Source organism: Embiotoca jacksoni, unplaced genomic scaffold, assembly GCF_022577435.1.
Source record: "Embiotoca jacksoni isolate LCO1_2020_lvr unplaced genomic scaffold, fEmbJac1.0.p SCAF_23, whole genome shotgun sequence".
NCBI lineage: Eukaryota > Metazoa > Chordata > Actinopteri > Embiotocidae > Embiotoca > Embiotoca jacksoni.
Window position 1 is genome coordinate 618,299 of NW_027185374.1, and position 19,993 is coordinate 638,291.

The 19,993-nt window shown below is 44.2% G+C and overlaps 2 protein-coding genes across 4 annotated transcripts; both read left to right on the plus strand.

Annotated features, from left to right (window-relative positions):
* The first annotated feature begins 3,703 nt into the window (after positions 1–3,703).
* Positions 3,704–11,940, plus strand: prdm1c (PR domain containing 1c, with ZNF domain). Of its 2 annotated transcripts, XM_069158711.1 has the most exons (8): positions 3,704–3,831; positions 5,125–5,382; positions 6,750–6,869; positions 7,829–8,081; positions 9,501–10,504; positions 10,630–10,758; positions 11,004–11,064; positions 11,559–11,940. In XM_069158711.1, exons 1-8 carry the CDS (start codon positions 3,805–3,807, stop codon positions 11,693–11,695), a joined length of 1,989 nt encoding a protein of 662 aa, XP_069014812.1. In that variant the 5' UTR covers positions 3,704–3,804; the 3' UTR covers positions 11,696–11,940. The 2 variants fall into 2 exon arrangements, with proteins under 2 accessions (XP_069014812.1, XP_069014811.1); XM_069158710.1 differs by having other exon boundaries at positions 11,004–11,645.
* Positions 11,941–13,104: 1,164 nt separating this feature from the next.
* On the plus strand, positions 13,105–19,039 carry xkr5a (XK related 5a). 2 transcript variants are annotated; one of them, XM_069158107.1, is made up of 8 exons: positions 13,105–13,403; positions 14,452–14,635; positions 14,879–15,063; positions 15,162–15,374; positions 15,675–15,844; positions 16,103–16,214; positions 16,795–17,397; positions 17,484–17,598. In XM_069158107.1, the coding sequence occupies exons 1-8, from the start codon at positions 13,271–13,273 to the stop codon at positions 17,501–17,503; spliced, it is 1,620 nt and encodes a 539-aa protein (XP_069014208.1). In that variant the 5' UTR covers positions 13,105–13,270; the 3' UTR covers positions 17,504–17,598. The 2 variants fall into 2 exon arrangements, with proteins under 2 accessions (XP_069014208.1, XP_069014207.1); XM_069158106.1 differs by having other exon boundaries at positions 16,795–19,039.
* Positions 19,040–19,993: the final 954 nt, after the last annotated feature.

The window sequence follows — 19,993 nt, forward strand, 5'->3', positions numbered from 1 at the left end:
CGCCTCATCTCTGTGGGTGGTTTCGTCAGGATTTGAAAAGACATCTGTTGTGAAGTGCAGTAGCATTCCTCTTAGCCCTGAAACCATGATAATAACCCTTGGCCTGTCAACAAGAGATCATCCAGCAATTGAGAGGGAGATGGTTGGTGGACTAGGTGGGTGGTGGCTGTGGTGAAACGCTGACGTTTATTCACATTCCCGCCTGAAATAAATAAAAGGAGAGAAAAAATACAGAGAAAAACAGAGTGCTTTGCTGTTTCTCCATTAAAAACACGTCGCTCCTGTCATGTCAATAAAGTATATCTGATCTCAATCAAACTGTCAAAGACCAAAAGAAATGCACATGCCCATGAGTGATTTCTCCACCATAGGTTGAACAGAGTGCAGGGTATTGTAAGGCAAAGTCACTTAAGTAACATTAAATGGCTGACATGGCTGAAAGGCTGGTGACAGCACAGCATGGCAGGGGTAAAATGAGGGTGGCATAGGTGAGAGCAGGGGCGAGCAACAACAAGATAGCTGTGAGAGAATTCAAAATATTTATCCTGGAGTCGGCCATAAAAGATCAAGAAAGGCAGAGGTGGAGGCAGCGTCCAACATTTCAGCTGTAATGGGTTATAAAATGGGCTCAGTCCCAACCATCTCTGACAAAGATCATTGTCCTCATCCTTGGGGGAGGTGACAAGGAGGCGGTGGTTGCCTTTAGTCCTCCTGCGAGAAATGACCCGAGGCAGGTACAGACTCCGGCATGGAAATTACAGAGCTAAAGCTACCTATGCCATTTACAGAGACCCCCAAAGGCACTCTTAGCCTGTGTACAATAGGTTTCTCTACTACAGTTCATGAACATTCACTGCTGACTGAATGCACTGTCTACTTTCCAGGTATAAAATGCAAATTTCCCTTTTTTTAAATTGTGAAAGAAGGGGGAGGGCTTTGGTGCCATAGAGACTGGTTTATTTCATTTATTTACTTTGCCCAGGTTTTCAGGAATTCTGGACATGTGTGGACATGACTGGATTTTGTCTGTGAGATCACAGAATTGAAAAATAACATTATAAAACTTGTTTTTTTAAGGTGTATTTCTAGAAAAGCTTTTTTTTTTTCTAGAAATAACCTACCTTTTCTCTTGTTAATCCGCAGGACACAGCATCAGTGGTTTCTTAGAGAAAGTACTTCAAAAAGAACTGTTCATGGTTCATGGTATTGCAGTGGAATTAGAAATTAAGAGACAAATATTTCAAAACCTGGACAGATATAACTATTTGCTTCCCGAGTGAGTCTAAACCAACTCTTTAAAAAGAGAGGCGATGCAATTTTTGAAAGAAGAAATAGTACACATGTTCCCTTTAAAATAAAATTTGAATGTATAAGTAACAAAATGCATTTTTTTCTTAATTCAGTGCTCAAGTGTTTTGCTGCTAAAGCCTGACTTAGTCTGGTATGACCAGTAGCATAGTGGCTAATGTGAGCTAATGTTAGAAAACTAGAAAAAGATGTTACTGCGTAACTCACTGAGACTGTTAACTGATTATATAGTTCTTCTCATCTAGTGCTGCTGTTACTGTGTTCAGACAGAAAGCAAAGGAGAGATGCAATTAAGAGCCCAGTTTTCCCAGGGTGGTGAGGATTGAGGCAGAAACAATTCTGTGTGAGTTCAAAATTCTTGTTTCAGTGACGCACCTGTATCGCAGGTCTTTATGAATCAGCTTCATAAATATAGATAAGAGGCGTGAGGAGAGAGACTGCAATTAAATAAAAGATAATCTGCTGTTTGGAGCAAGGCCAAACTCATGTGAATGATGTAAAATGAAACTTTGCTTCTTTTTCTGTCTGAATAGACTTTCACCCGATGTCTTCTCTGCATTCACTTTGATATTGTGATTTACATTGACTGCTGTTTCAGAAAAACACTCGGTGTTTCCTTCATGTGCCTGACCTGTGACATCTTTCTCAACTGTGACTTTCTAAAACTTTCAAAAACGAAATAAAGATTTTTTTTTTTTTTTAAGTGTTAATGTCGCTGCCAAATCAATCTGTGAACTTTGTTATTCTTGTCCCACATACATGCAAATTACATTTCTTAAACCTTCTTGTTGGGCAGTCACAAGATGACAACCTGCTTGTCATCCTGTCTCTCTAAGAATGATATTTCAAATATCAGGTAGTCTCATCCAACTTCAAACTAACTGCGCAGGTATATGTTCAAAAACATCCACCCACACAAACAAAGTCCTGAGTGCAATCTCAGCTGGAAGGCCTCTACACGACTCTTAGTCCATGTTGTCATTAAGCGAATTACTCACGCAGTACCCGTGAGTAATCTAGATGCAGTGAGGAGAAGGTCCAGCAGCTAGAGAGTCATTAGAGAGGAAGAGGAGGAGGTGGAGGAGTGGAGGCCTGAATAGAAGGTGATGAATGAGATGACTGAAGGCAAAGAGAAAGAGCGAAACAGTGAGAGAGAAGTGGATTTTAAATTACATGGTGACTCATGTCAGAGGTAGTAATTAGTAGCTTGGTCAGGTGTGGTGAGTGGGACAGGAAGCATGAAGAGAAGGACAAAACACCACGAAGATGAAGGAGAGTCTATGAGGAACAGAATCCACTCGATATGTGGCAATGCAATATGAACTTCCCTAAAGTGGAAGGAGTGAGTGAGAGTAGTGTACATAATGAACATGCCATGAGTGGAAATAAGCTTACAGACATGCAAGGCTATTGTTCACATTATGGCATGCGTCAATCGCGTGGATGACGAGTCTTAAAATTCGGACAATTCCTAAGCTGGCTGGCAGCCGGCCAAGTCCAATGTTGCTTTTGGAGAAAAGAACAACAGGAGAGGAACTGGGGGTGAAAGCTGGGCTGCAGATAAACTTACAGATATGTGTTGGTCGCCGCCGCTCATACGTTTTTCTCATACTTTGGAAAAACAAAGTATGAGAGAAAAGCAGCAAAGAACCAGAAAAATACAATAAAGAATGATTTTTTTTTTTTTCTTCTAAATCCTCAAAAGCCAGTGTGTCTTCTTGACAGAAATCTAATCCTATCCAGAAATCTATCCTGCAGGTAATTTAAAACAGAATAGAAATTACTTAAAATTATACATTTTTTGCTTCAAAATTGTTCTAGACTTGCAAAGGAGAAAGTGTTTGGAATCTCATAATTTAAGTGCAATATTTTAATCCTGTAACATCTCCTTTAACATATCAAAAGTTCAAATTGAACTGAATTGAACTGACATCTTTAGAAAACACTATTGTTCAACTTTTCCAACTCTTACTTCACACTAAACACGAACACAAATGATCTCATCTCCTCTGTGCCCTTGACTTCCCAACACAACACAGGTACGTCCTCCTCTCGCCCAACAGATAGAGAGGGTGACTGTCAGAAAATGAAGATGTATTTATCTGATCCGGACATAGCTGTCACAGTGCGCCCCCCCCCCCCTCCTCTCCCCCACCACCACCCCGGGGCAAGAGAGTGACACACACACACACACACACACACACACACACACACACACACACTCTCCAAGGAGGAGTCATGGGGCCAAAAGGAGGAGGAGGAGGAGGGGGAGGGGGAGGGAGCACGAGAGGAAAAGGGAGTGTATCTCTCTCTCTCTCACTCTCAGAGACACACACCTTCCCTCCTTCAGTGTGAGAAAGAAAGAGGAAGATCAGTCGGGTCACACATACACAAGATACTGAGGTCGGGTGAGTGAGGGAGAGACAAGAGAGAGAGAGAACAGCCACTGGTTGCTCAAAGACACTCAAGATCAAGGAGGCACAGACAGCCTGCCCTATGTGTGGCTCCTTTCAAGGCTTCACAGTAAGTGTGCAACATCTATATCAGATCATCTTACTGGTGTTAAAGTATGAGAGAGATTGTACTAAAAATGATAACAATACAGTATGCGGTTTTTTTACTTTGGTCTTTTTTTTTTCCTATTAATTTCTTCTCTGCATTACGACACTAACACTGTCCCCCGGAGCTCAGTGTCAAACTGTGAGGTAAAGTGTGCTCTCTGAAGTTAATGTGTTACATGACATCGTGCGAGACACAGCTGTGAGTTTTGACTCAAGTCTTGATTTTTCAGAGTATATTTTCTGCTGTGTCATTAGGTTCAACGGTTTCGGAGTGAGCTGTCACACTTGTGACAGTCATTCCGAGTCAGCTGGGTTAACACACTTCAGAGAAAAACAGCGTGAAACATCATCCATAAATCTCATCACTCTGCACTTTAATTTGCGTTTCTCTCTTCTACGTGGGAAGTTTCACACCTCACATTCAGTCCATCAGTTTTCAGATAGGTTTAAGTTTTGAGTTAAATTTAGAGGGAATTTAAGTCATATGAACTCTCACTGAATATTACCTAGCACAGGATTTATTTGCCACTATCTCAGATGCAAACTAATGACCCTAAAAAAAAAAAAAAAAGGTCTGAGGTACCACATCAGAGCGCTATCTTTTAATCTTTTAATCGCGAGCCTTTTCTCTGTTTCACCACTTCACCGCATCAGTCGGGGCTGAGCTACCTGACAACAATCTTTCTGAGAAGGGAGAGACAAAAATAAAAGAGAAAGAGGGTTTAGTTCTGGCTGAGGGCCAAGTCTCAGTCAGTTCAGAGGAAGTCTGGTCGATTCTCTGTGAGTGTTGGTTTCCTTGTGAAAGTGGTCTTGCTCCGGGGCTGACGTGCACAGGAACCTCCCTTATAGCCCCGGGGTTGTGATTTGGAGAGTCACAGGATGTACGGGACAGTGGGGCCAGTGGGGCAGCAAGCTCTTTGAAGTTTGTTTGTCCGGTAGTTCGAATTGATGGGAAAGTTAGATTGTTCATCCTTAACATCCCCAACTTGCCGCAGCCTCCTGTGTCATACTTTACACCTAATTTTAGCTCCATTCAAAACACTTCCCTTGGTGCTTCAGCTGCTGTTTGTATTGTCCGGGTTTCTTTTTTTTAAATTGTGATATACAAAAAAAAAAAAAGTGAAAAGGAAAAATGTGTTGCTGCTTAAAAATGAGATGTTTCTCCCTGAATAATCAAATTTCATATAATGTACGTGGTATGGAATGAACATTTAACAGCATCTTTCTCTACTTTGTGGCTCTAACATTTCTCCAGGCCTCGTCCTCCGAGAGCACCACAGCCATGTTAACCTCAGAAAGGTCACCGCAAAGCATAGGGGTCACCACTGCAGCAATGCAAGGGACACAGGATGAGGACATGGCATCATGGAGCGAGGCAGACTTTGAGGAGAAGTGCACTTACATTGTGATGAACCAGCCTCTGGAAGAAGAGTCCGAAAAACACGGCAAGACACGAGCTGAGAGATCCTTACCCAGAAACCTGGCCCTGAAACGCTGCCACAACTCACCAGAGGTAAACAAGACCTCCCAATGGTTGTGTGTTATCCAAAATGTTTAAGAAAGTAGAGGTGTAAGAAATTCTTAAAAAAAAAAAAAAAAAACCAAGGCAAGAAAATGATGCCGAAAAACAAGCTGTGATATATCAAAGCGGTATGTAAGCATGTGCAGAAGTTGTTTATTTTTTTGTCTCCTTGCGTCACTCCAACATCCTTCCATCCACTCATTCATTCTCAGGCGGGAAGTACTTGACATGTTGTTGTCTAATTTGAGCCTTTCCTCTCTGCTGTGTGTGTGTTGAAGGTAAAGACAGAGACAATAGCCAAGCCCCTCAGCACTCAGCCTGAGGACTCTATGATTAGTAGCAATCTTGGATTCCAGTTCCTTTGTCCCAGCAGAAAATTACACCATAAAGCAAAAATGAGGCGCTGGGACCCGTAATATGGATAACACCATAAATAATCTTCTGGATTAGATGTGTGGCATTTCGAGTGGACCATACCTTATGTTTAACTGGGTAGACAAGAGCTAGGAAAGCACAGATAGTGTGGTAAATGTATGATGAAAGATTAACCCCAGAGAACTAAAAAAAAACCTGCATTACAACTTTGACCTTCTGACAAGACCTGCGTGGAGTCTGGTAGATACTAAAGAACAGCATACATCACAGTAAACTGACACAAGGGCACCTCAAATAAAGCCGTCAGACAAAGTAATCAAAAGCAAGGGTAGAACCAGCTGCATAAATTAGAGATAAACTGTACGGCTGAGCATGTAATGCAGCTACACACTACGCCAGTATAAGATGAAAGAGAGAATACATTACCATTGCTTTAGGGCTTTTTGAACATGGAGCTCAAAGTGCAGTTGACTGGTCGGGGTGTGACCACGACACCTTATCCACTCTTCCCGACCCTGGAGGTTTGAGACAGAGAGGTGAGTTTCACACCTGTAGGTAGAAGAACAAGAGTGGTGGTGAAATTTTAATATGGTAGAGAAACTAAAGATAACTCTGGTGATTGGCTTATGAAATATTCAGCATGTGAAGTAAGGGACACGTTCGGTCACAGCCTTGTAAAATTCAAATTTCTCCCTGGCTGATGTGTCTTGACAGTCAGTATGAAGTCATAAGAACAAAATGCTGAATTGCTTGTTTCCAGTTCTCCACAGTCATTCTCAAGGTACAATTTTCCAGTGAATTGACCTAATTCTTTTAGTTAATCACCAAGAAACAGGCTGTGGGATGCAGGGTCAGATAAGGAGGACTGTATTCCCAAGAATCTCAGCCCTCTAATTATGTTTTTCAACTCGAGTGCATCCGGCTGCTTGCTCATGCTCTTGCAATTTGTGAACGAGTCTGCTGTTGTCGTCCTCGTTGAACAGGTGCTTGGGGTGATCAGTAAGGAGCTGATTCCTAAAGGGACACGTTTTGGACCTCTGGTGGGGGAGAGCTACACGAACGAAACCCTGCCGAAAGACGCTGACAGGAAGTACTTCTGGAGGGTAAGTGAACTGCGTGTGAAACCCTGGATTTGTATACTTGCATGTGAGATTCAACTGTGTGTGTTTCAACGCTGTTCACATCCTGTATCTCCAGCTGGAAGTCAGCCTCGGTGGCTGTGGTGCGGCACATGTGGTCAATTTCTGACATCTTGTGAAAGTATGAATGTGCCCGTCAATGCTTGTGTATCGATTCATTGGGTTTACGTGTGCACCTACGTGCATTTGCCAGCTCTGTGCTCGGCTGTCTGAAGTCACATATACACACACACACACACACATACACAGCTGTTTGGTTTCAGTGACGCAGCGCTTCTCCTCACTGCGCTTCTCTCAGCAGTGGTATCACTGCCAGTAAATACACCATGCACATGTCCGCACGTCTCCAGACTCACAAACTCTCACACTGACTAAGCAAGGAAGTGGCTTTAAAAGCCTGAGAACTGTTATGTTACAAATCAGAAGCATCAGGGCATCTTCCATTGCACACACGCTCTTGTGTACTTCCACAGTTTAGAGTCAGCAACCTTGAAAATCGTGCAACCCAAACCAAGACTTGAAACAGCCACAACACAGACAATCTGTTGATATTACAGACATGACTCAAACAACATCTCAGCTTTAAAGCTTTCAGTAGCATAAACATCACTTTTATAGGCCTAAAAAGAGGGAAGAATTACTCCACTACAAATGTGATAGATAAGAGTGGTAGTGGGCGAGATGCTAATACTACAATCCAGTCAAACAGAGAAATTCTGTCTCGGTGTTTCTCTCGTAACGCGAGATGAACCACAAACACACACAGCACGTATCTCAGCTGAAAAAATATACAGTATTTACCAGAAAGGCATCATGAAACCTATAACATCATGGTTTCATATTGCGAGGGTGTAACAGTGTCGGTGTGTCATCACTACCTGAATTATCTCTCATCTCTTTATGGTCTTTATCTCACACTACAGGTGTTCTTAGAGGGCCACTTACACCACATCCTGGATGGTTTGAATGAGGAGCGGAGCAACTGGATGCGTTACGTCAACCCGGCGTGTACTGTGGAGGAGCAGAACCTGGTTGCGTGCCAGAACGGCCTGAACGTCTTCTTCTACACCATCAGACCACTGCAGCCGGGCCAGGAACTCCTGGTGTGGTACTGCCCTGAATTCGCCCAGCGTTGCAACTACCCTCCGCTGGGCCAACTGGCTATCGATAATACTGGTAAGTGTGTGTGTTCGAGTGCTGTCTGTGTACGAAGTTGTGAAGGCTGAAGTAAAGAGAAACGAACGCTTTGAGACATATCTGGTGTGTGCTGTCACTGTGAAGTAAGGCTCACAGTCAAAGCACTGGCCAACTGACACACTCTTTGTCTGGGTGTTTAAGAAGTTACTCAGTCACACCCATAGCTCCTTTGTTAAAGCAGAACACAAAGGAGGACAGTAGAGTCCTGAAAGCAGAGAGGGGCTGTCTCCAGGTGCAGCCTCAGTGCCAGAGTAAGATGAGACCAATTTCAGGATTTCAAGGCAATGTTTCAGTTTCCCTTTTTTAAACTCCCGGCAGCTCATTCACACACAAAACATTTGGTTTTCATTCACAAACACAAAGAGTGCACATGCTAGCGGAGAGACCACATACACACACCAAAATAGTAATTTACACACACGCTCACACAAGAGGCTGCCGGAGGTGCTGACAGCATTCTGGCACGACTCCCCTTATTTATTTGGCTCTTGAGAAGGAAGAGAGGTAGGAAGTGCTCCAGTGACTACTTGAACTTCCTGACAAGGTGAGCTGCTGACAGATTGATATCTCTCTGAGTGTTGGCTGTTTGTTTGCTGAGGGTAACAGGGGAGTGAACAAAAGATAAGGGCTGCTCTGTCTCTGTGGGTTGACGTTAACTGTGTCTAAGAGTAGGTGAAACGTACACGCATGCCTCTGTATTTCGTCTTCCTCTGTTTGTCAGCTTCAGTCCTTTGTCTGTTCTGGAGTAAGTCAGTAAAGCAGAATCTCCCCTCGTGACTTCCTGGGTAAAGTGGCAGGATTTGTTCAGATAAATTACAGATTTGGATCCAGATGTTGTAAACATGGCCTGTGTGTAGAATTCAGTGGAAAACTAATATGATTTATAGGTTCGTAGATGTTTCCCCTGCATTAAGCATTTTTTAGGACCCACTATGTCTGTTTGAAATCGAAATGGTTCATCAGTCACTTTAAGATAAATAGTTTCTTGTATCCTGTATCCTGCGTATCTTGACCTGGATGTGATAGAAAATACACTTACAAGTGACCTGCAATGCAAATAACAAACTATATCCACTGACTCCTGTCCTTCATGCTATCTGTATCCTGATCAGACCCTCATTGTTTCACTTCTGGTGTCCACTTTCAGTGAGTGCTAGGGTACAGGCTCGCCTGATAAAAACACACATAGCTATCTCCTGATGTTGAAAGAATAAAGCAACAGGTTGGACTGGAGTTGTTTGAAAGTAAAAATGCACAATGACTTAAAAAAGGAACCGTCATACATGATCACATAAAAGTCACGGTTGTATGTGTCACTCACTGTCATTGTATTGTGCGTCAAAAATGATTTGACCTGTCTCTGATGTCCCTGTTTCCCTTTGTTTACTTGTCTCACAGAACAGAGTCAGGCTCGTGAGCCGACAACAGTGAAAAGAGGACACAGTGTCTCTGAAATCCTCAGAGACGAACCTTCCAAATCCCTGTCCACCTGCCCCAGACGTCTGGACAGGCCTTTGTCACAGACCAACGTCTCACCAGTTTTCCCCTTATGTCCCCGTGTTGTCTACCCAATCCAGCCCATGTCAGAATCCATCCACGGCCACAGATACGCACCTCTGCCCTCCCTGCCATCCTGCAGCCCTCCAGCTGCCAAACGGCTGGCACTAAGTCGTCCTGTTCACACGAGTTTGCACCTCAGCCTTCAGCCCAGCCAAGGCCCTGTCATAGCCAAACATTACCAAGAGTCCCCTTTGCCTGATCACGTCCATCCTGCGCTGAGACACGGTCCCTACCTTCTGCCTCAATACTCACTTGGCCTTCTACCTCATTCCTATCCATTCTACAGTGATCGACTGAAACCTCACTTGACCCTCTCATCTCATTTACTGCCTTTTGACAGCTATGCACACTTTCTCCATCCTTTGACCAAAGACTTGACACTTGCTCCATCAAATTCCAAACGAGACCTCATTCTTTCGCCAACCAGTGAGCACATAGACAACAAGGACCTTGTATCCAAAAGGACAAACTACCTCAGGATCCCCTCAAACGACCTCAGAGATTTCAAACCTCCCAGCAATGTTCACGCAGACCTCTCTATACCTGCCACATCCAGTGCCTCGTCCATGGTGACTGAACTCCGCGGCGCTCTGCCCTCTCTTGCACCTGGAGGATGCTCACCGCCTTTGGCCATGGCTGCCTCCTCAAACTGCCTCCCTTCCAAACCTACCTCTGCCACTCAGAGCAATACTGAGGACACAATGGACCTCAGGAAGACCATAGAAGAAGGGCAGACCATTGGCTACAAGACGCTGTCCTACCCTCTCACCAGGCAGAATGGAAAGATCCGGTATGAGTGCAACATCTGTGGAAAGGTCTTTGGGCAGCTGTCCAACCTCAAGGTTAGTTCCTCTTAATCACATTAAAGCAGGGTGGAAGAAAATACCAGCCAGCCGCCATATACAATATCTGGGGAACATGGTTTGATGGAATAAATACATGTAAATATGTGATTTGCTGTCCTCAGGTCCATCTGAGAGTACACAGTGGCGAGCGTCCCTTCAGATGTCAGACCTGCAACAAGAACTTCACTCAGCTGGCACACCTGCAGAAACACCACCTGGTTCATACAGGAGAGAAGCCCTATGAATGCAAGGTAAGGCTACAGCTGTGAAAGAAATAGTTTTACATTTTGGTAAATATTCTTGTGCAACGGTGGGTTGAGAAGATATATACCACTCCTGTTGTAAAAAGCTGGCGCCAGCAGCCTTTAGCTTAGCTTAGCATCAAGACTAGAAACCTTAAGTTTTTACACTTACAACAAAAGATCAAAAGCAGCGATTGTGAATGGACCTAAAACTGATTCTTAACTATATCCCCCCGTGTTCTGTTTTGACACAGGTGTGCCACAAGCGATTTAGCAGCACTAGTAATTTGAAGACCCACCAGCGGCTACACTCAGGTGAGAGGCCTTACCAATGCAAACTCTGCCCAGCACGGTTCACTCAGTTCATCCACCTCAAGCTCCACAAACGCCTCCACAGTGGCGAGCGGCCTCACCACTGCCCTCGCTGCCCCTGCGCCTATCTCCACTTCTGTAGCCTGCAGGTGCACCTCCAAGGCTTCTGCCCTCTCTCCCCCTCGGCCTCCCACAGACACTCGCTGGAGGAGCTGCATCGAGTCAACTCTGAGATCGAGAGGTTTGACATGAGTGAGGCGGCGGAGCAGCTTGAAGCAATGTCTGCGGAGGTCGAGCTGGACAAGAGGAATGTTATTGACCTCATACAGAAGATAGAGACTCATGTCTCAGGCCTCCAGCATGGTGCCAGAGGGGAGGATCATGGCATGCATCATGGCAGTCCTGTATCTCTGCAACCAACCAGCATCAAGCTGGAGTCAGGCTGCATATCAGAGCCCTAAGACAGCCTTGCTAATCCATCCATATAATCCTTACAGGTCAACTCGGCAGCTGTCAGTTACTGCCCTATTTGAGGCAAAGCTTCCTCTCACTCATGGATTGCCTATGCTATACCCATACTGCAGCGTGTGGAGAATCAAGACCTTGCCAGCATGGGCTGGGACCAGTGACTTGATTGATTGATGTAAACATTGTGTTAATTTATTCAGTTGCTAATTTTAATCTAATATAGCATAAAAACACATCTGTGAGATTTTCTGCTATTTGTTTTGTATCTCTGGAACATCTTGATGGAACTACAACCAAACATGTGATTTCGCATAAAATTACATTGCCTTAATATTTGGTTATGTGTGTGAGACTGAGTGTTTCTGTTTGTGTATGCGTGCGTATTTATATCTCCTGATTAAAGTCCCAATTACTGTCCAAGCATGACTGTGTAAGTGAGCGAAGCTTTGAAGTGACAACAGAGGAATCCTCAGTTGTTTGTGGGTAGCATATAGCTTACACTTACCTTTGTGTGAAAGTACTGTGCTGATGTGGAGAGTTGGTGACGTGGGTATACATCCTGTTATTAATATCGAGAGTACGTATCGAACCTTCACCCTGGAAAAAAACAACTAAAAACACCACACAACAAAATTATCTCCACTATCAGTAAGATCATGATAATTTTGTACATGTATCTATATTTTTAGTTTCGGTTACCGTCAGTGGTAGACAACTCGCCCACAACAGATGACTACAGTTTATACTGAGATATGAAATGAAGCTGCAACTATTAGTTCCTTAACACCAACTATTTTAATAGTCGCTGATTCATTTTAAGTAATCTTTAAAAGCAAAACGACCAAAATTCTTTGTTTCATGCTTCTTAAGTGCAAATAGTTTCTTGTAGGCTACGTTTAGTCCTCCATGGCAATTTATTGAATATCTTTTGCTTATGGACTGTTGGTTGGGACAAAAGAAGTCATTTGAAGCAACACCGAGGCCTTCAGTTTTGACACTGTAAAGACCAAACAACTAATCGATCAATCGAGAGGACTCGATTATTATTATCGTTGTTTTTTCTGAGTAGCACTTTTCAGAGCAAAAGAATAAAAAATTACATTTACCATTTATCTTAGAAAAATTGTTAATACTGCACAGATAAAATGGGGCAGACATGTATGCTCTGCACTTTCTGGGCGGGATCCTTCTGTGATCCTATTATTACAACTTGAATGGATGTTCAAAGTGGGCTTTCATTGATGAGACAGCTCTAGAGCTGCATGTTGACACACTCCCGATCAGGTGCCAGCTGCTCAAGAGCTTCCTTTCCAAGGAATAAAAGGAAAAAAAGAAGAATGCCTAAAAAAAAATGATGTTGAATCACTGCAACCTGTGACCTCCCTGGATGGGAGGAAAACAGGAATGGTAACCCGTCTATTATTTTGAATTAAGTGAACTATAATTCCTCTGAAACAGACGGTATAATGAATTACGACAGGCCTTTCGCACCATCCGGTGCTCCGGCCCTAAATAGCCCGAGGAGGAGACTAAGTAAAGGTGAGCTCCGTACTGTTACAGTCACTGGTCGGTAACCGATGTCCCTTTAAACCGCGCGGTGACGTCATATATTTTGACAGGGGTCAGGCAGCGGGAGAAGAAGCAGCAGAAGAACAAGAGGGGAGCGGATGTACCCAGGGCGGAGGATGATGCCCAGGATCATGTCACCGCTTCGTTCTCCGTCCCACCTCCTGTGCGCATCATGATAAACGCCGCCGGAGCGCTCGTCCGCAGGATGCCGTCCGCGGCCCGGCGGAGCGGGTGCTTGATCGCGTGGTGCCAGGCGGTGCTGCTCGGCGTGTCGGCGCTGGTGATCGTGGCCGAACGGACCGCTCGTAAGTAGGCGTGGGATTCCTTCTGCTATTGAAACGGAACCGTGTGATTAAAAACGAAAGGACACAGTGAAGTGTTTTGGTTGTGCTGTGGTTATTTTCGGTCGCGTTAATGAATGGAGCAGGCTGTTGCTCAGCCATGATGCTTCGTGCTGGAGCCCCGAGCTGCAGCCGTGGTTCAGCTTACAATTCAATAACACCGCGTTACTACTGGACCTCATGAGCAAATGCATGACAGCGGTAGTGGTCAGCCCTGATGGGATGGCCAAACTGGGGCCCCAGGACCTCCCGTGGTCATTCATAGCAGGGTCAAACAGCTGAAGAATTATTGAATATAACCGCTGACCTTTTTAACTACTAGCCAGTAAAATGATGCCCTTGATACCTGTAGGAATAAGGCTCCCCTTCCCTCCTAGAAAACGTTTTTTAAAAGATTAGAATATAATTATCATCAATGTTGTTATTACTCAAGTATTTAAATTAATACACATCTGGAGTCTATGTTGAAAAGACTGTGCAGCACGGTGTTATGATTCCCTGACTAAGCAGATCGATGGGGCAAGGTCAGGACAGCAGGAAGATGACTGGATGTGTACAAAGCGTGACTTTGTCCCAGAGGATAAAAAATACTGTGCTGCTGCTGCTGCTGCTTGAACTGCACGCTTTAGTCTGCCAGTCACAGAAAAAGAAAAAGAGTGTTAGTTAAAATGATCGATATAAGGATGCACTTTAGGGTCATTTAGAGTTGTCTTCTCGGTGGAGCTTAAATGTTTCTCATTAGAACAGCTTTCTCTAAAATTAAAGGGCAACTCAAGGTGTATGCTCTTTAATTTGCCAAGGACTGTGCTGGCCACTGCAGCTGTCCACATTCACACACACACACACACACACACACACACACACATGCTGGGTTTAAAAGAGCTGTGTTTCCTTTATAAACGCCATGATAACTCAGACTGTTCTGACACACTGTATTTGACAAGGAAACACAAAATACTTGCACTAACTTGCATCTGTGTGTCTGTATTTGTTGTTTGTGTGCACGTGTCAGTGTTCTACTGTGTAGGTTTTTACCTCTGGAACGAGGAGACGCAGTGGGCGGGCCTCACACTCGGCCTCTTTCTACCAGGGACAGCAGTTCAACTGCTAAGTGTGAAATGGTACTATGATGACGGAGATGACAGGCGATGTTACCTCTCTGTGATACATATACTGCACTTGGGCATCTTCAAAAGGTGAGATCCTTGCAACTCTAGATATCATGTCTAGAGCGTAGTTTAGGTTACATAAATCTAATTTAATCCAGTGTGCATTTGTAGGAAACAAACACTATGAAGCACATTTGGTGACATGCTTAGTTTCTGTCGAAGTCCACTGAAAGAAATGGTTTTAACATCAGTCTGTCATTGAAGGCTGGCTGAGGGAGGTTACGTTTGATCACTGCTCTGCTGTTTGTCTCTGTCTTCCTCTTCTGGCAGGTTATGGGACTGCATGAGGTCTGTGTTCCGCATGCAGGGCTCAGTGGCAGAGCTCGGAGCTGCTGTCATGCAGCAGGCAGATGTTGCTGCCCTTTGGCTGCTGGAGGCCCTGGTCCTTACGCTGCCCCAGAGCCTGCTGCAGGCGTACGTCGTTGTGTCTACTGATGTGGGCATCATGTCACCAGGTAAAGTCACCTTTGGAGGAAGTATTGGCTGTGACGTGTCAGTTGTTGTCTGTGATAATGTCTGTTCTCATATGCTTTGCCTCTTGCTCTATCCTCAGTGGCCTATTGCTGTGGTTTATGTGTGCTGTCTATTTCCTGGGCCCTGGTGCTGTACAGCCGAGCCTGCTGTCTGATACGACCGGGTCACCTGGCCATGCCTCCAGCTGCCCTGCTGTGCCAGCTGGTGTGGAGAGCAGGCATGCTGGGTGCCAGGGTGACCTGCCTCATGTTCTTTGCCAGAGTTTTTAACTGGTGGGTCTGTGGCGTAGCAGGTGAGCTCGGAGAAATGAGTTCTTTGGGTGCTTTTTTGTTGTTAACACTGAAAAGTTTGAGAAAATGGACTTTGAAAAACAAATAAATTGCTGTAACACAGTACACCAACTAAATAAATTAAAAAAAAAAAAATCTGATTTCTATGAAGTTGTATTTAATTAAAGCGTTATATAATTGTCCTCAGAGTGATGCAGCATGTTCTCTTGATCCATTTTTCCCATAGTTCCTCTGCATTAACTTGATACAGTGTATATGGATCCTCTGTTCACCTTCGAGTCTATTTTTACGTCGACCTCCAGGTTTTCACTGGCTCACGGCCTCCTTCTGGCTGGTATCACAGCAACCAGACATCTGCACCGGGCCCTGGTGTTGGCGTGCCTTTAACGGCATCATGGGCCTCGTCCACGTCTTCCTCTTCCTCAACGTCAAAGATGGACCCTCGCGCTTCCGCATGGCCAGTTTTTATGCAGTAAGACGTGACTGGAAGTGAAATTACTGTAACTTGTTTCCGCCGTGTCTCGTCCTGTTGGCTGTCCTCAATGTGGTGTTTTGTATTCCGGTTAGAGCTTTGTCTCATCAGCTGACACACACGGCAGCAGGCCCACGCACGGAAATACAGACACGGGCGAATAGTTTGCATTGTCATCCTCACCTCTGTGGCCTCAGTTTACAGTGACGTAAAGCTGTCCACAGATGACTGATGGTGTGACCTTGTCTCCTCCTTCAGTTCATGCTCGTAGAGAACGCCACTCTGCTGCTGGCCGCCTCCGACTTCCTTAGCGAAGCATCGTGGGACAGCATGACCCTTCCCACCACTGTGCTGTGTAGCTTTCTCCTCGGTGAGTCATTCTTTCTAGAGTGTGTATCTGCAGTGGTTTTGTTTGAGAGCAGATTTGTCTCAGATGTAGATGAAGAAGACGCATTAGTTCAGGAGTTCAACCAGGTGAGCTTTCTTTGACGTGCTGAGTTGCGCAGCGTGAATTCATCCCCCAGGATCAGACCGTCAATGTGATGTTCTGAGGGCGTCCGAGGGAAAACATTAGGTGTCAACGGCCTGAGCTCTGGAATGAGAGCTCTTCGGTTCTCCAACTCACACCGCATTGAAAACATGCAAGTTTATCGGCTGCAACAACACAATTATCGCTCCTCACCGTCCTTTCTTGCTGGGTTTGACTCCCTGTGACTTCTCTCTGTTTCTCAAAAATTTGACACAAGCAACATAACTTGGAATACTTACTCATTAAGGTTATTGCTTACAGCTGTCCCAGGCTCGTGACCATGCTCCGCTCTGTTCCCGTGTAACACGAGCGCTCTTGCAAATTTCTGATCACCCCTCGTATGTTTGGACTTTATATTTAGACAATTGTGACTGGTGAACCAAGTTGAAAATCAACTTTTTCCTGTCTCCATTCATCCCAGGTGCTACCTCTCTTGTCCTGTACTACCGGTTCCTGCATCCCAAGTCCACAGAGATCTCCCAGGGTACGAACCACAACCACATGGGCAGCACTTGCATCGAACAAGGAGAGTCCTCCTTCTCTCTCAGGGACAAAAGTCTGCCAGCTCCTTCCATTCAGAACCACGGCAGCTTCTCCCTCTCAGGTGTGGCTGGTTCTCTTCTGGAGCACCCAAGAAACTGTGGAGGCCGGTCCAACAGCTCCTGCCCTTGCTACCACCACCACTGGCTCTTAATACGACTCGCCCTTAAAACAGGAGACCTCGGGAAAATCAACAGGGCTTACGGGGCCGGGGGAGCAGCGGCCATACTAGACATGGAGGAGTACAACCAAGAGTTTAAAAGTAACGAGGGCATCACCATTACGGCCGGAGGCAGCTGCGAGGGTGTCTCCACCTCTGAGTCCCAGGGGATGGGCCTGGCACCCATCTCAGACTGCAAAGACGAGTTCCAGAGCGTAAGCGAACCCACATCGACCGAGCAGCCTGAACAAGAAGATGACAGTCTGGAGATGGAGAGCCCGATGGAGTCACCCACGTCGGATTTCAAGCGCAGCTCACCAGAGGGTAAGTCGATGTTTGGAGACAGTCCAGAGCCATATTTCTGCCCTACAGAATCAAGCTCTACCTTATACTTCAGTGCTGATCCCCAGTCCCCCAGCAGCGGCAGTAACCCCCGCTTGGACCGGGACGTTGGGGGTCTGGAGCAGGGCGTTCGCCTCAACTCCATCCCCAGTGATCCCGCCCTGCACAGAGATGTCCGCGGACTGATGGGCCGGGTTGGACAGCGCTGCACTTCCACTCCTAAATTGAACTCTGGAGTGTTGGACTCTCCCTCCAGTGTCCCTCATCTCACAGGTCCAAGGCGGCAGCTCATAAGGTCCCGGAGAGATGAAGACGATAACTTCTAGCTTTCTCGTGACAGAATCAGGGAACAAGTTACAGCAGCTTATCCAACATTAAAGAAGTACACCAGCTTTCTCATCTGCTCAGTGTTGTAGGAGGATAAAGCAGGTGGTAAATCCACCTCTTTATGTCTATATATATTTAGTACACTGTGGGGCAAAGTGTATGCAACAATTTTTGAAAAATCAGGATTTAAACTGCAGTCTTCTCAAACCATAAAGTATTTTCTAAAAGCATTGCTTTGCCTAAATGCTGGACAAACACAGGTGAAACCTTCAGTAGCGTGGCACTTGGTCATCAAGAAGGTGATTAAAGAACTTGTTGACCACAAGGGCGATGTATGGAGCTCAGACACACTTTCTACCTGACAGTTATGTTTTCCATTCTTTTAGTAGCAATAAACATAGGCCTCAACAATTATACTTTGCAACTAAATAAACACCGGTTCAGATTGTAATTACATAATAAGGAAGTGAGTATGAGTTGTATTGATAAATGTCGATAGAAATATGCAGCTGCTTCATGATGTAAAGCAGCTGATGGGCTCTATAATACATACTGAAACTGCAGTTATTCATGATCATAATTGCCAGCAGCTATGACATAAGAAAAATTATTCTCACAGGGGCTGGAGTGTCTGACATCTGAATTTTAACCATCTCAGCCTAAGCCAGAGCTTTTTGGCTTCTTAAAAGCACAAGTATCTTCTGTATTACATGTCTATTGCTGTGATGCTGTGATTTTTTTTTTTGTTTGTTTGTTTGTTTTGTTATTCCTATTTAAAAAAAAAAAAAAAAAAAAAAAAAAAAAAAAATCCCTGTTCCCATCTGAGAGTGATAAACTGTATTTTTTTTTGTATAATGTTAACTGGCATTGCTTTGAGCAGGGCTGATGTGTCAACCTGGGTAAACTGTGTTTCATGTTTTAACTTGATTTACATGTTGACCATGTAATTGCTGAAATGTTTTTGGGGGATTTACATTATGTTGGGGGAAAAAGAAAAACTATGTCTCAGGCACTGACTTCAAAAAGCTTTCAAAATTTTGGTTGTGTAACAAAATGCTTCTGAGATATTTGTGGTGACTTTTTTAATGTGCTCTTTATTGCTATTTCCAGGGGACTAATGCATTTTTGCTCATTGCTGTTCTGTAACAGAGATGACATCCACTAACAAAGTCGTGAAACGAGGCTGGGTTTTCTCTTGCAACCAGGTGACTGCCTATATGACATTTTGAACTGTGAAGCGCAAGGCCGCTGGTGGCTTTAAATAAGCAATAAATAGCCTACATGTTTGGGTGAATGGAGTAAAGGTGTGTAAGTGTTTTATTTTTTTATGTAAAGTGAAGAAAGTCATTGTTTGGCTAAATTGCTCAAATCTGATGTTTTTAAACATTTAAAATGTGCACTACTCTAATCACTTAGTTTGAAATAGTATTTTGTCAGTGATGAAGGATGTATTCAGAGTCTTTACGTCAGTAAAAGTACAGCAATGTCAAACATTACATGTAAAAGTTCTGCAATGAAAAATCCTACTTAATCCTACTAAATCCTACTTAAGTAAAAAGCATTAGCAGCACAATGTAGTTAAGAGTATTTAAGTAAAAGAATTAATTTGGTCCCTCTGACTATTACTAATACTATTATAAATGACATCATTAGTTTATTAATAGTGAAGTATCAGAGTGTCAGCATGTTACTGTTGTAGCTGTTGCAGGTGGAGCTAGTTTGAACTACTTTATGTGCAGTTTTATAAACAGGGACAGATGCCTCAGATAAATCTAAGGGGTCGTCAGATGATTACTGGAAGAGGAAAGTAGAACGGGAGTTCTGACTCACAAATCTGTTTTAATTTTTTTGATAATCTTTGAGTTTTGTGACTAAAGCTGTCTAATACATGTAGTGAGGTGGGTAGAAAGCGAATGGGCACCACCCTAGGAGTGTTCAAACATTCTCTGGAAAGTTTTCTTGATGTCCTGGGAACGTATATTATTGGGGAAAAAAAGCTCGCTCCAGGAAGGTTCCAAAAAGGCTCCACAAACTAATCCACACGGAACCGTCAGAGAACATTCCTGAATGGTTCCCTGCAGGTTACTGTTTGCTGGGGTTCCCTCTAAAGTGTAATGGCATGAATGTATAAAGTAGTGGAGGTACTCAAGCAAGGTATAAGTATCTCAAAATAATGCTTAAGTGCAATACTTGAGCAAAGGCACTTCGTTTATTTGCCTGGTGGATTGAACATCTCTTTTTTATGTAAATG

Excerpts from the sequence above, each read along its gene's own strand:
- xkr5a (XM_069158106.1), top strand. The coding sequence starts at position 13,271 with ATGATAAACGCCGCCGGAGCGCTCGTCCGCAGGATGCCGTCCGCGGCC. Across the intron at positions 15,064-15,161 it reads TGTGGGCATCATGTCACCAG|TGGCCTATTGCTGTGGTTTA; the intron begins GTAAAGTCACCT and ends CTCTATCCTCAG. Across the intron at positions 15,375-15,674 it reads GTGGGTCTGTGGCGTAGCAG|GTTTTCACTGGCTCACGGCC; the intron begins GTGAGCTCGGAG and ends GTCGACCTCCAG.
- prdm1c (XM_069158710.1), top strand. The coding sequence starts at position 3,805 with ATGTGTGGCTCCTTTCAAGGCTTCACA. Across the intron at positions 3,832-5,124 it reads GCTCCTTTCAAGGCTTCACA|GCCTCGTCCTCCGAGAGCAC; the intron begins GTAAGTGTGCAA and ends ACATTTCTCCAG. Across the intron at positions 8,082-9,500 it reads ACTGGCTATCGATAATACTG|AACAGAGTCAGGCTCGTGAG; the intron begins GTAAGTGTGTGT and ends CTTGTCTCACAG.